The sequence below is a fragment of the Pseudophryne corroboree genome, chromosome 1 (assembly GCF_028390025.1).
Source record: "Pseudophryne corroboree isolate aPseCor3 chromosome 1, aPseCor3.hap2, whole genome shotgun sequence".
Taxonomy (NCBI): Eukaryota; Metazoa; Chordata; class Amphibia; order Anura; family Myobatrachidae; genus Pseudophryne; species Pseudophryne corroboree.
The window spans coordinates 526,030,767-526,045,757 of NC_086444.1; the positions used below are offsets into that span (position 1 = coordinate 526,030,767).

At 48.1% G+C, this 14,991-nt stretch overlaps 1 protein-coding gene across 3 annotated transcripts in view; it reads left to right on the forward strand.

The window, feature by feature from the left end:
* Positions 1-14,991, forward strand: part of RIC1 (RIC1 homolog, RAB6A GEF complex partner 1) — a 268,206-nt gene that overhangs the window by 168,824 nt on the left and 84,391 nt on the right. For all 3 annotated transcript variants that reach the window (XM_063913985.1, XM_063913986.1, XM_063913984.1), the window contains exon 13: positions 13,164-13,202. In XM_063913985.1, coding sequence (XP_063770055.1) covers positions 13,164-13,202 — 39 coding nt within the window. The remainder of the gene's footprint in view (positions 1-13,163; positions 13,203-14,991) is intronic.

The following is a 14,991-nucleotide window of genomic DNA, read 5'->3' on the forward strand; positions in this document are numbered from 1 at the left end:
GCCCCCGGTGGCGAGACTTATCACCCGCCAGCTTCGGGCCAAATTGAATATCCCTCTTAGAATGGTCTGTTGTACAAAGTATAAAGCATACTGCCTTTTAATGATTTGTATAAACGTATTTTTAAATGTATGACGTGCGCTTTATCTGAAGTCTGTTGTGACTTTAGCTTTTCTGAGTCTAATGGCATGAACTTCTCACATTTAAAGACGGAGGGGTAGATGTATTAAGCCTGGAGACGGCATAAGGAAGTGATAAACCAGTAATAAGTGCACGGTGATAAACGCACCAGCCAATCAGCTCCTAACTGTTCATTTGCATATTGGAGCTGATTGGCTGGTGCGTTTATCACCGTGCACTTATCACTGGTTTATCACTTCCTTATGCCTTCTCCAGGTTAATACATCTGCCCCTCAGGGCCTGTCCCTGAGTTTGATTTAGGCCAGTTGGCAAAGGGTAAAAATACAGCAGTTGTTTCTGTGCATCTCCAGAAAACTAGCTATACGCTCGTATGAATTTGACCCAACCATGTGACTGGGTATGGTAGGTACAGCAAGGCATGTTTGCAAACAGTTCAGACGCATATACGCCTGTATGTACCTTATTGCTGGTGCAAACACACATTGATGATGTTCTTCAGATTTATTTCTGAAGCTGATAGAGGTATGTATGTACATAGAGAGAAATACATATTTCTCTGACGTCCTAGTGGATGCTGGGAACTCCGTAAGGACCATGGGGAATAGACGGGCTCCGCAGGAGACTGGGCGCTCTAAGAAAGAATTAGGACTACTGGTGTGCACTGGCTCCTCCCTCTATGCCCCTCCTCCAGACCTCAGTTAGAATCTGTGCCCGGCCAGAGCTGGATGCACTTAGTGGGCTCTCCTGAGCTCCTAGAAAAGAAAGTATTTATTAGGTTTTTTATTTTCAGTGAGATCTGCTGGCTACAGACTCACTGCTACGAGGGACTTAGGGGAGAGAAGCGAACCTACCTGCTTGCAGCTAGCTTGGGCTTCTAGGATACTGGACACCATTAGCTCCAGAGGGATCGAACACAGGCCCAGCCTCGGTCGTCCGGTCCCGGAGTTGCGCCGCCGTCCCCCTTGCAGAGCCAGAAGCAAGAAGAACGTCCCGGAAATCGGCGGCTGAAGACTCCGGTCTTCATTAAGGTAGCGCACAGCACTGCAGCTGTGCGCCATTGCTCCCCATGCACACCACATACTCCGGTCGCTGGGGGGCGCCCTGGGCTGCAATTAGATTACCTTAAAATGGCAAAAAACACATAATATAGTCTAATAAACTATATATGTGTAAAAATCCCCTGCCATAATATTAATAAAAGAGCGGGAGAAGCCTGCCGAAAAAGGGGCGGGGCTATCTCCCTCAGCACACTGGCGCCATTTTCTCTTCACAGCTCCGCTGGAAGGACGCTCCCCAGGCTCTCCCCTGCAGTTTCCAGGCTCAATAGGGTAAAAAAGAGAGGGGGGGGGCACTAAATTTAGGCGCAAAACTGTGTATTATAGCTGCTATAGGGAAAATCACTTTGTGTAGTGTAAATCCCTGTTTATATAGCGCTGTGGTGTGTGCTGGCATACTCTCTCTCTGTCTCCCCAAAAGGACTTTGTGGGGTCCTGTCCTCAGTCAGAGCATTCCCTGTGTGTGTGTGCGGTGTCGGTACGGCTGTGTCGACATGTTTGATGAGGAGGCTTATGTGGAGGCGGAGCAGGTGCCGATAAATGGGATGTCACCCCCTGCGGGGTCGACACCAGAGTGGATGGATATGTGGAAGGTATTAACAGACAGTGTCAACTCCTTACATAAAAGGCTGGATGACGTAACAGCCGTGGGACAGCCGGCTTCTCAGCCAGTGCCTGCCCAGGCGTCTTAAAGGCCATCAGGGGCTCAAAAACGCCCGCTACCTCAGATGGCAGACACAGATGTCGACACGGAGTCTGACTCCAGTGTCGACGAGGATGAGACATATACACAATCCACAAGGGGCTTCCGTTGCATGATTACGGCAATAAAAAATGTGTTGCACATTTCTGACATTAATCCAGGTACCACTAAAAAGGGTATTATGTTTGGGGAGAAAAAGCAACCAGTGGTTTCTCTGACGTCCTAGTGGATGCTGGGAACTCCGTAAGGACCATGGGGAATAGCGGCTCCGCACAAAAAGAAAGCTTTAGGACTACCTGGTGTGCACTGGCTCCTCCCCCTATGACCCTCCTCCAAGCCTCAGTTAGATTTTTGTGCCCGACCGAGCAGGGTGCACTCTAGGGGGCTCTCCTGAGCTTCTTAGATAAAAGTTAGTTTTAGGTTTTTTATTTTCAGTGAGACCTGCTGGCAACAGGCTCACTGCATCGAGGGACTAAGGGGAGAAGAAGCGAACCTGCCTGCTTGCAGCCAGCTTGGGCTTCTTAGGCTACTGGACACCATTAGCTCCAGAGGGATCGAACACAGGCCCAGCCTCGGAGTCCGGTCCCAGAGCCGCGCCGCCGGCCCCCTTACAGAGCCAGAAGCAAGAATAGGTCCGGAAAATCGGTGGCAGAAGACATCAGTCTTCATCAAGGTAGCGCACAGCACTGCAGCTGTGCGCTATTGCTCCTCATGCACACCTCACACTGCGGTTACTGATGGGTGCAGGGCGCTGGGGGGGGGGGGGGCGCCCTGAGCAGCAATATTAACACCTTGGCTGGCAAAAATACATCACATATAACCCCCAGGGCTATATGGATGTACATTAACCCCTGCCAGAATCCATAAAAATGCGGGAGAAAAGTCCGCGAAAAAGGGGCGGTGCTATCTCCTCAGCACACTGGCGCCATTTTTCCCTCACAGCTCCGTTGGAGGGAAGCTCCCTGGCTCTCCCCTGCAGTTAATACACTACAGAAAGGGTTAAAAAGAGAGGGGGCACAATTTAGGCGCAGTATACATATATATATGCAGCTATAAGGGAAAACACTTTTTATAGGTGCTGTCCCTGTGATATATAGCGCCCTGGTGTGTGCTGGCATACTCTCCCTCTGTCTCCCCAAAGGGCTTTGTGGGGTCCTGTCCTCTATCAGAGCATTCCCTGTGTGTGTGCTGTGTGTCGATACGGCTGTGTCGACAGGTATGTGGAGGATAATGAGGTGGAGGCGGAGCGAATGCCTGTAAATATGTTGTCACCCCCTGCGGGGTCGACACCGGTGTGGTTGAACTTATGGAAAGATTACGTGAAAGTGTCAACTCCTTACATAAAAGGTCGATGACACAGAACAGCCGGCTACTCAGCTTGTGCCTGTTCCAGCGTCTCAAATGTCATGGGGGGCTCTAAAATCGCCCGCTACCTCAGATAACAGACACAGATGTCGACACGGATACTGACTCCAGTGTCGACGTCGATGAGACTGGTGTACCCTCCAAATAGGTCCACCCGTTACAGGATTGAGGCAATGAAAAATGTATTACACATTTATGATTATACCCCAGGTACCACATAAAAGGGTATTGTGTTTGGTGAGAGAAAACTATTAGTAGTTTTTCCTGCATCTGAGAAATTAAATGAGGTGTGTGAGGAAGAGTGGTCTTCCCCCGGTAAGAAATTGATAATTTCTAAAACGGTTATTGGCAGCGTACCCTTTCCCGCCAGAGGATAGGTCACGCGGGGAAACACCCCATAGGGTAGATACAGCGCTTACACGCTTATCAGAAAAGGTGGCACTACCGTCTCCGGATACGGCCGCCCTGAAGGGACCTGCTGATAGAAAGCAGGAGGTTACCCTATAAGATATAGTCACACACTAGGGCATTATATTGCGACCAGCCGTTGCTTCGGCATGGATGTGCAGTGCTCCCGCTGCGTGGTCAGATTCCCTGTCGGAAAATAACTATGGATAGGGACAATATTTTGCTGAAAATAGAGCATATAAAAGACGTGGTCTTATACATACGTGATGCACAGAGGGATATTTGCCGGCTGGCATCAAAAATAAGCGCTAGGTCCATTGCCGCCAGACGGGGGTTATGGACTTGGCAATGGTCAGGCGATGCCGACTCAAATCGGCACATGGAAGTTGCCCTATAAGGGGGTAAAACTGTTTGGGGATGGTTTTTCAGACCTCGTTTCCACAGCTACTGTTGGGAAATCGATTTTTTTGCCACAGGCTACCCCACAACAAAAGAAAGCACCGTATCATCAAGTACAGTCCTTTCGGTCCCAGAAAAGCAAGAGGGCTAGAGGCTCATCCTTTCTGCCGAGAGGCAAAGGTAGAGGAAAAAGCTGCAACACACAGCTAGTTCCCAAGAGCAGAAATCCTCCCTGCGTCCGGTAGGTCCACAGCATGGTGCGGGGGCTGCTCAGGCGGACCCGGGTACGGTGGGGGTCCGTCTCAGAAATTTCAGCGGACAGTGGGCTCTCTCACATGGATCCCTGGGTCCTTCAAGTAGTATCTCAGGGGTACAGGCTGGAGTTCGAGACGTTCTTCCCCCCGCCGTTTCCTAAAATCTGCCTTACCGGCACCTCCCTCTGTCAGGGAGACGGTGTTGGTGGATATTCAACACTATAATCACAACAAGTGATTGTCAAGGTGCCCCTCCTTCAGCAAGGAAGGGGTTACTATTCCACAGTGGTTGTGGTACCGAAACGTTTCGGTGAGACCCATCTTGAAATTAAAATACTTGAACTTTTATATCAGAAGATTCAAGTTCAAGATGGAATCGCTCAGGGCGGATATTACGAGCCTGGACGAGGGGAATTACAGGGTCTCCCTGGACATCAAGGATGCGTACCTGCATGTCCCCATTTACCCTCCTCACCAGGAGTACCTCAGATATGTGGTACAGGACTGTCACTATCAGTTCCAGACGCGGCCGGTGGAGTTGTCCACGGCACCGAAGGTCTTTACCTAGGTAATGGCAGAAGTGATGATACTCCTTCGCAAGAAGGAAGTTTTTATTATCCCGTACTTGGACGATCTCCTGATAAAGGCGAGGTCCAAAGAACAGTTGGTAGTGGGGGTAGCACTCTCTCGGGAAGTGCTACAACAGCACGACTGGATTCTCAATATTCCAAAGTCACAGCTGGTCCCGACGACACGTCTTCTGTTCCTGGAAATGTTTCTGAACGCAAACCAGAAAAGAGTGTTTCTTCCAGTGGAAAAAGCCGAGGAGTTGTCATCTCTAGTCAGAGACATCCTATAACCAGGACAGGTGTCGGTACATCAATGCACACGAGTCCTGGGAAAAATGGTAGCTTCGTACGAAGCATAATTCCATTCGGAAGACTCCACGCAAGGACGTTCCAGTGGGACCTGTGGGACTAATGGTCCGGGTCCCATCTACAGATTCAACAGCGGATAACCCTGTCAGCAAGAAACAGGGTGTCGCTGCTGTGGTGGCTGCAGAGGGCTCATCTACTAGAGGGCCGCAGATTCGGAATACAGGACTGGGTCCTGGTGACCACGGATGCCAGCCTTCGGGGCTGGGGTGCAGTCACACAGGGAAGAAATTTCCAAGGAGATTTCGCTTCACACAAATATTCTGCAGCGAAGGGCCATTTACAATGCCCTAAGCCAAGCAAGGCCCCTGCTTCAGAACCAGCCGGTACTGATCCAATCAGACGACATCACGGCGGTCGTCCATGTAAACAGACAGGGCGGCACAAGAAGCAGGATGGCGATGGCAGAAGCCACAAGGATTCTCCGATGGGCGACCTACACCCAGGAGAATGGGGACTTCATTCAGAAGTTTTCCAAATGCGGGTAAATTGTTGGGAATGACCACGAGTGGACATGATGGCGTCCCGCCTCAACAAGAAGTTGAAAAGATATTGCGCCAGGTCGAGGGACCCTCAGGCGATCGCTGGGGACGCTCTAGTGACACCGTGGGTGTACCAGTCGGTTTATGTGTCTCCTCCTCTACCTCTCATACCCAAGGTACTGAGAATAATAAGAAGGCGAGCAGTGAAAACCATACTCGGGGTTCCGGATTGGCCATGAAGAGCTTGGTACCCGGAACTTCAAGAGATGCTGGCAGAGGACCCTTGGCCTCTGCCGCTTAGACAAGACCTGCTGCAGCAGGGACCCTGTCTGTTCCAAGACTTACCGCGGCTGCGTTTGACGGCATGGCGGTAGAACACCGGATCCTAAAGGAAAAAGGTATTCCGAAGGAAGTCATCCCTACCCTGATCATAGCCAGGAAGGATGTCACCGCAAGAGATTATCGCCGCGTTTGGCGAAAAATGTATTGCTTGGTGGGAGGCCATGAAGGCCCCGACGGAGGAATTTCAACTATGTCGATTCCTGCACTTCCTGCAAGCAGGGGTGACGTTTGGGCCTCAAATTGGGGTCCATCAAGGTCCAGATTTCGGCTCTGTCGATTTTCTTCCAGAAAGAACTGGCTTCACTGCCTGAAGTTCAGACTTTGGTTAAAGGAGTACTACATATTCAGCCTCCTTTTGTGCCTCCTGTGGCACTTTTTGGATCTCAACGTGGTGTTGGTTTTCCTAAAGTCGCATTGGTTGAGCCACTTAAAACCATGGAGCTAAAGTTTCTCGCGTGGAAAGTGGTCATGCTGTTGGCCTTGGCCAGGCGTGTGTCAGAATTGGCGGCTTTGTCATGTAAAAGCCTTATCTGATTTTCTATATGGATAGGGCAGAGTTGAGGACTCGTCCTCAGTTTCTCCCAAAGGTGGTCTCAGGTTTTCACTTGAACCAACCTATTGTGGTGCCTGCGGCTACTAGGGACTTGGAGGATTCCAAGTTGCTGGACGTAGTCAGGGCCCTGAAAATGTTATTTTTCCAGGACGGCTGGAGTCAGGAAAACTGACTCGCTGTTTATCCTGATGGCACCCAACAAGCTGGGTGCTCCTGCTTCTAAGCAGTCTATTGCGCTGGATTTGTAGCACTATTCAGCTGGCGCATTCTGCGGTAGGATGACCGCAGCCTAAATCAATAAAAGCCCATTCCACAAGGAAGGTGGGCTCATCTTGGGCGGCTGCCCGAGGGGTCTCGGCTTTACAACTTTGCCGAGCAGCTACTTGGTCAGGGACAAACACGTTTGCAAAATTCTATGAATTTGATACCCTGGCTGAGGAGGACCTGGAGTTCTCTCATTCGGTGCTGCAGAGTCATCCGCACTCTCCCGCCCGTTTGGGAGCTTTGGTATAATCCCCATGGTCCTTACGGAGTTCCCAGCATCCACTAGGACGTCAGAGAAAATAAGAATTTACTTACCGATAATTCTATTTCTCGTAGTCCGTAGTGGATGCTGGGCGCCCATCCCAAGTGCGGATTGTCTGCAATACTTGTACATAGTTATTGTTAACTAATCGGGTTCTTGTTGTGAGCCATCTATTCAGAGGCTCCTCTGTTATCATGCTGTTAACTGGGTTTCATATCACAAGTTGTACGGTGTGATTGGTGTGGCTGGTATGAGTCTTACCCGGGATTCAAAATCCTTCCTTATTGTGTACGCTCGTCCGGGCACAGTATCCTAACTGAGGCTTGGAGGAGGGTCATAGGGGGAGGAGCCAGTGCACACCAGGTAGTCCTAAAGCTTTCTTTTTGTGCCCAGTCTCCTGCGGAGCCGCTATTCCCCATGGTCCTTACGGAGTTCCCAGCATCCACTACGGACTACGAGAAATAGAATTATCGGTAAGTAAATTCTTATTTTTTCCCCCATCAGATGAGTTGATTGAAGTGTGTGAAGAAGTGTGGGCTTCCCCCGATAAGAAACTAGTGATTTCTAAAAAGTTACTGATGGCGTACCCTTTCCCGCCAGAGGACAGGTTACGCTGGGAGACATCCCCGAGGGTGGATAAAGCGCTCACACGCTTGTCAAAAAAGGTGGCACTGCCGTCTCAGGATCCGGCCGCCTTAAAGGAGCCTGCGGATAGAAAGCAGGAGGCTATCCTGAAGTCTGTATATACACACTCGGGTACTATACTGAGACCTGCTATTGCTTCAGCATGGATGTGCAGTGCTGCAGCAGCGTGGTCTGATTCCCTGTCTGATAACATTGATTCCCTTGACAGGGACACTATATTGCTAACCATAGAGCATATTAAAGACGTAGTCTTATCTATGAGAGATGCACAGAGGGATATTTGCCGGCTGGCATCTAGAATAAATGCAATGTCCATCTCTGCCAGGAGAGTATTATGTACTCGGCAGTGGACAGGTGATGCGGATTCTAAAAGGCACATGGAGGTTTTGCCTTACAAGGGTGAGGAATTGTTTGGGGATGGTCTCTCGGACCTCGTTTCCACAGCAACAGCTGGGAAGTCGACATTTTTACCTCAGGTTCCCTCACAGCCTAAGAAAGCACCGTATTATCAGGTACAGACCTTTCTGCCCCAGAAAGGCAAGCGGGTTAAAGGCGCGTCCTTTCTGCCCAGAGGCAGGGGTAGAGGGAAAAAGCTGCACCATACAGCCAGTTCCCAAGAACAAAAATCCTCCCCTGCTTCCACTAAATCCACCGCATGACGCTGGGGCTCCACTGGTGGAGCCAGGTGCGGTGGGGGCCCGTCTCCGGAACTTCAGCGACCGGTGGGTTCGCTCACAGGTGGATCCCTGGATTCTACAAGTGGTATCTCAGGGATACAAGCTGGAATTCGAGACGTCTCCCCCTCGCCGTTACCTCAAATCAGCCTTGCCAGCCACTCCCCCGGACAGGGAGGTAGTGCTGGCGGCAATTCACAAGCTGTACCTCCAGCAGGTGATAATAAAAGTTCCCCTCCTTCAACAGGGACGGGGTTACTATTCCACAATGTTTGTGGTACCGAAACCAGACGGTTCGGTGAGTCCCATTCTAAATTTGAAATCCTTGAACACTTATATAAGGAGGTTCAAGTTCAAAATGGAATCGCTCAGAGCGGTTATTGCAAGCCTGGAAGAAGGGGATTACATGGTATCACTGGACATCAAGGATGCTTACCTGCATGACCCCATTTACCCACCTCACCAGGTGTACCTCCGTTTTGTGGTACAAGACTGCCATTACCAATTCCAGACGTTGCCGTTTGGTCTGTCCACGGCACCGAGGGTATTTACCAAAGTAATGGCCGAAATGATGATACTCCTTCGATAGAAGGGAGTTATAATTATCCCATACTTGGACGATCTCCTTATAAAGGCGAGGTCCAGGGAGCAGTTGTTGGTTGGAGTAGCACTATCTCAGGAAGTGCTACAACAGCACGGCTGGATTCTGAATATTCCAAAGTCGCAGCTGGTTCCTACGACGCGTCTGCTGTTCCTGGGTATGGTTCTGGACACAGAACAGAAGAAGGTGTTTCTCCCGGAGGAGAAGGCCAAGGAGTTGTCATCTCTGGTCAGAGACCTCCTAAAACCAAAACAGGTGTCTGTGCATCACTGCACGCGAGTCCTGGGAAAGATGGTAGCTTCTTACGAAGCAATTCCATTCGGCAGATTCCATGCAAGGATCTTTCAGTGGGATCTGTTAGACAAGTGGTCCGGATCGCATCTTCAGATGCATCGGCTGATCACCCTGTCCCCGAGGGCCAGGGTGTCTCAGCTGTGGTGGCTGCAGAGTGCTCATCTTCTAGAGGGCTGCAGATTGGTGACCACGGATGCAAGCCGCCGAGGTTGGGGGGCAGTCGCTCAGGGAAGAAACTTCCAAGGACAATGGTCGAGTCAGGAGGCTTCCTTACATATAAATATTCTGGAACTAAGGGCCATTTACAATGCCCTAAGTCAGGCAAGACCCCTGCTTCAAAACCAGCCGGTGCTGATTCAGTCAGACAACATCACGGCGGTCGCCCATGTAAACCGACAGGGCGGCACAAGAAGCAGGATGGCGATGGCAGAAGCCACAAGGATTCTCCGATGGGCGGAAAATCACGTGATAGCACTGTCAGCAGTGTTTATTCCGGGAGTCGACAACTGGGAAGCAGACTTCCTCAGCAGGCACGACCTCCACCCGGGAGAGTGGGGACTTCATCCAGAAGTCTTCCAACTGATTGTAAACCGTTGGGAAAGGCCACAGGTGGACATGATGGCGTCCCGCCTAAACAAAAAGCTAAAAAGATATTGCGCCAGGTCAAGGGACCCTCAGGCAAAAGCTGTGGACGCTCTAGTGACACCGTGGGTGTAGCAGTCGGTTTATGTGTTCCCTCCTCTTCCTCTCATACCAAAGGTGCTGAGGATAATAAGAAAGAGAGGAGTAAGAACTATACTCATCGTTCTGGATTGGCCAAGACGGACTTGGTACCCGGAACTGCAAGAAATGATCTGAGAGGACCCTTGGCCTCTGCCTCTCAGACAGGACCTGCTACAGCAGGGGCCCTGTCTGTTCCAAGACTTACCGCGGCTGCGTTTGACGGCATGGCGGTTGAACGCCGGATCCTGATGGAAAAGGGCATTCCGGTTGAAGTCATTCCTACGCTGATAAAAGCTAGGAAAGATGTGACAGCAAAGCATTATCACTGCATATGGCGAAAATATGTTGCTTGGTGTGAGGCTATGAAGGCCCCCACAGAAGAATTTCAGCTGGGTCGTTTTCTGCACTTCCTACAGTCAGTGACTATGGGCCTAAAATTGGGTTCCATTAAAGTCCAGATTTCGGCCCTGTCTATTTTCTTTCAAAAAGAACTGGCTTCACTGCCTGAAGTTCAGACGTTTGTTAAGGGAGTGCTGCACATTCAGCCTCCTTTTGTGCCCCCGGTGGCACCTTGGGATCTCAACGTTGTGTTGGATTTCCTAAAATCACATTGGTTTGAGCCACTTCAGACCGTGGAATTAAAATATCTCACGTGGAAAGTGGTCATGCTTTTGGCCTTGGCTTCGGCTAGGCGGGTGTCAGAATTGGCGGCTTTGTCCTGTAAAAGCCCCTATCTGATCTTCCATATGGACAGAGCAGAATTGAGGACGCGTCCCCAATTCCTCCCTAAGGTGGTATCAGCGTTTCATTTGAACCAACCTATTGTGGTGCCTGCGGCTACTGGGGACTTGGAGGCCTCCAAGTTGCTGGATGTAGTCCGGGCCTTGAAAATCTATGTTTCCAGGACGGCTAGAGTCAGAAAGACTGACTCGCTGTTTATCCTGCATGCATCCAACAAGCTGGGTGCTCCTGCTTCTAAGCAGACTATTGCTCGCTGGATCTGCTCCACGATTCAACTTGCACATTCTGCGGCTGGACTGCCGCATCATAAATCTGTGAAGCCCATTCCACGAGGAAGGTGGGCTCTTCTTGGGCGGCTGCCCGAGGGGTCTCGGCTTTACAACTTTGCCGAGCTGCTACCTGGTCGGGATCAAACACGTTTGCAAAATTCTATAAGTTTGATACCCTGGCTGAGGAGGACCTTGAGTTTGCTCATTCGGTGCTGCAGAGTCATCCGCACTCTCCCGCCCGTTTGGGAGCTTTGGTATAATCCCCATGGTCCTTACGGAGTTCCCAGCATCCACTAGGACGTCAGAGAAAATAAGAATTTACTCACCGGTAATTCTATTTCTCGTAGTCCGTAGTGGATGCTGGGCGCCCATCCCAAGTGCGGATTGTCTGCAATACTTGTATATAGTTATTGCCTAACTAAAGGGTTATTGTTCTGAGCCATCTGTTCAGTGAGGCTCAGTTGTTATTCATACTGTTAACTGGGTATAGTTATCACAAGTTGTACGGTGTGATTGGTGTGGCTGGTATGAGTCTTACCCGGGATTCCAAATCCTTTCCTTGTTGTGTCAGCTCTTCCGGGCACAGTTTCCCTAACTGAGGTCTGGAGGAGGGGCATAGAGGGAGGAGCCAGTGCACACCAGTAGTCCTAATTCTTTCTTAGAGTGCCCAGTCTCCTGCGGAGCCCGTATATTCCCCATGGTCCTTACGGAGTACCCAGCATCCACTACGGACTACGAGAAATAGAATTACCGGTGAGTAAATTCTTATTTTTGTTTGTGTCCGTCTGCATTACAGAAGTTTTCCGTTTTATTAACACTTATAGTGAATGTTTATTTCACAAGCCGAGCAAATTATTAAAAACATGTGCAAGCATTTGTGACCTATTCCTAATGTAAACCCAGTTCACATGCTACCTATGCACGGCCTACACGTATCTTGCAATATAGATTTCTCAGCATATAGACTGTACGCTATTTTTCTATGCTGTATTTTTCAGTATAAATTACATCTGGTACATGCCATCTCAACATCTGGCCAAGACCTTGCAAACCCTAGTTTTCATTAGGAGAGCGTTGATTGCAATCTTATACATGATGAACTGATTCATGTGAAGAAAGTACTTCATTTTTAATAAATCAATGGCCCTAAAGTTAAATGTTATACTACTGAACATTATAGTGCATGTGACATAGGTCACACTCTGTGTGTAGGTTACAAGGTACCTTTCCATTTTGCATCCAGTCTAATGCATTTACAGGCACCGTGTTAATACTTGTGACGTGGAGATCCACTCTGAAGCAATCTGTTTGATTGCTTTTGAGTCACAAATGATAAATACAGTTCCTGGACAGTGGTAATGAGAACATGTCTGACAGGTTGCATATGCCATCTTAACAGCTCTCAAGTGACTGCAGTATGGTATAAATTATAAATGTCACATGTCTTCACTCTGTCATCAGTCTGGAGGGAAATAATCCCACTATGAATAAGTAAACAGGGCTGACTCTCTAAGCCTCTTGGGGCTTTAATTTTATACACCGATTAACTATTTCTTTGCAATGCATATGAAACTATACAATTTGTCCAAACAATACTGTAACATAAGATAAATATATGTAGATATCAGTATACTACTCAGTATTATGGAAGTCTCTAAATAAACCAGCTTGCTAAAGCTGTTATAGCTATAGTAAGTCTTTTACATGGGATTAGTTTAATTTGCCAGCTGTTGGGATCCCGGCATTCAGGATACAGACGCCGGAATCCCGACAGCCAGCAGTACTGCAAGCCGGAACACTGTCAATAAATGACTATTCCCACTCATGGGTGTCCAAGCCCCCCCAGGAGACTCTTTATGCTTTCCCCGCTGGCGGCCAGGATGCTGCTGGCGGTATAATGTCAGCCGGCGTCCCGGCCGCCGGTTAATCATACTGAATCCCATGGGTTATTTAACAGAACACAGACAAACACATGTTCTCTTTAGTTGTGATAACAGTATGCTTTATCCTTCACTTCAATGTAACCATATATAACCTCTTCTGTTTTACTTCTAGGTACACAGCACCTACCTTGAGAGCAATTGGCCAATCAGGGTGAGTAGTTAATTTGTAAATTCTGAAAAGCTTTATAGTGCGCTTTCATTGGGGCACCTCAGTGATTTTGATTCATTTTTATAGTTCCAAAAAAGGTCAAATGAACAAACTTATTTGATTGCTGTTGTTTCTAGATAGTACCACATCAGAATCCTCTTCTTGCGACCTGAAGTGATTTAGTGTAATTTAGAGGAATATTTTCCCATTTATGCTTATGGAGCAGTTATGTTCCTATCAACACTATGCTTGTAGCTGGAAATCTGTTACTGTTACATGTCGCCAAATGACCTCATCCTATCTGGCTTTGCTGATTGTGGATTCTAAAGCAGGGTACACACCTGCACGACGTCAGGACGATTTGCCGTTTCACAATGACAAATGGTCTACATCGTGTTGTGTGTAAGCATTGCGCGCTCCTGCAGGTCGTAAGCGATATCTTCCGGTCGGCCGATAGAAGATAAAGCTTGTGACCCAGAACAGTGTGATTGAAGGGCGGAACAATATTTAATTCCTTCCTTTTATATTTGTACTATCAAGCTACACTAGAACCAAAAGCAGATACCTACTTGACTGAATCCTACTGTAACTCTTGGTGCATGGGAGAGTCCGTTCACACACTGGGGCAGATGTATTATCCTGGAGAAGTGATAAACCAGTGATATGTGCAAGGTGATAAAGGCACCAGCCACTCAGATCCTAACTGTTAATTTACATATTGGAGCTGATTGGCTGGTGCCTTTATCACCTTGCACATATCACTGGTTTATCACTTCCTTATGCCTTCTCCAGGTTAATACATCTGCCCCAGTACTGTTCACTGCCCAATATCACACTGTACACAGCAGCTATTATCCCAGGACACTATTAGAGGGTCTGGTCTCATTACTCTTTATTCTGTTTGGGTTTTTTCTTATAGTACAGCTGTTTACTTTATACCCCATACACTATATTTTCATAATTGATATTGTATCAGTGTAACATTTGTTAATATTTGTTGACATTTTAGCTTCTGTTATTACATTGGTATTCTTGAATTGCCGAGCTCCTACTATATTCTTTTTTTTTAATTTTTTATATTTTATTGGACATTCACAAAAATAAGCATACATTTCAGTATACAACAATTTATAGCAGGTAGCAGCAGATCAGTATGGTATAAGAGGAAGGTAACATCATAAATCAGGCAAAGGAAGAAACAAGTTACAAACAATGTCAGTTTCACAATTCCTAGAAAGGTGGGTGACCTAAAGTGAGCATTTCAAGATTGTACCAGGTAGTATATTTTACAGCCTGTCGAAGGGGAGTTTTAATAGTTTCATCGAGCATCTGTACATAAGGGAGCCAAATGTCAAAGAATTTTTCAATTTTACGTTCTTTATCTAAAGACATTTCAAGCCACTCCATGTGAAATAGGTATGATAACCGTGGCAATAACAAAGCCAGGGACAATGAATCAGTAGCTATCCATTGTGATAGAATAGTCTTTTTACTTGCGGCCGCTATTTTAATCAGCAGCCGGCGCTGGCCAAGGGACAGCCTAGGTGTTAAAGATTGACAGTGGACGTCCCAAATAGCCCATTCAGGGGTGGCCACCACATCAATATGCAGCTCAGTTTTTATATAGTTTTTTGTACTAGACCCCAGAACTTGAGAATTTCAGGACAGCTCCATAAACAATGATATATGTCTGCCTCAGACTCTCCGCATTTAAAACATTTGGAGTCAGAAGCCGTGCCCATTTGGAATCGTAGTTTCGGTGTAATATAGGAGCGATGCAGGATTTGATAGT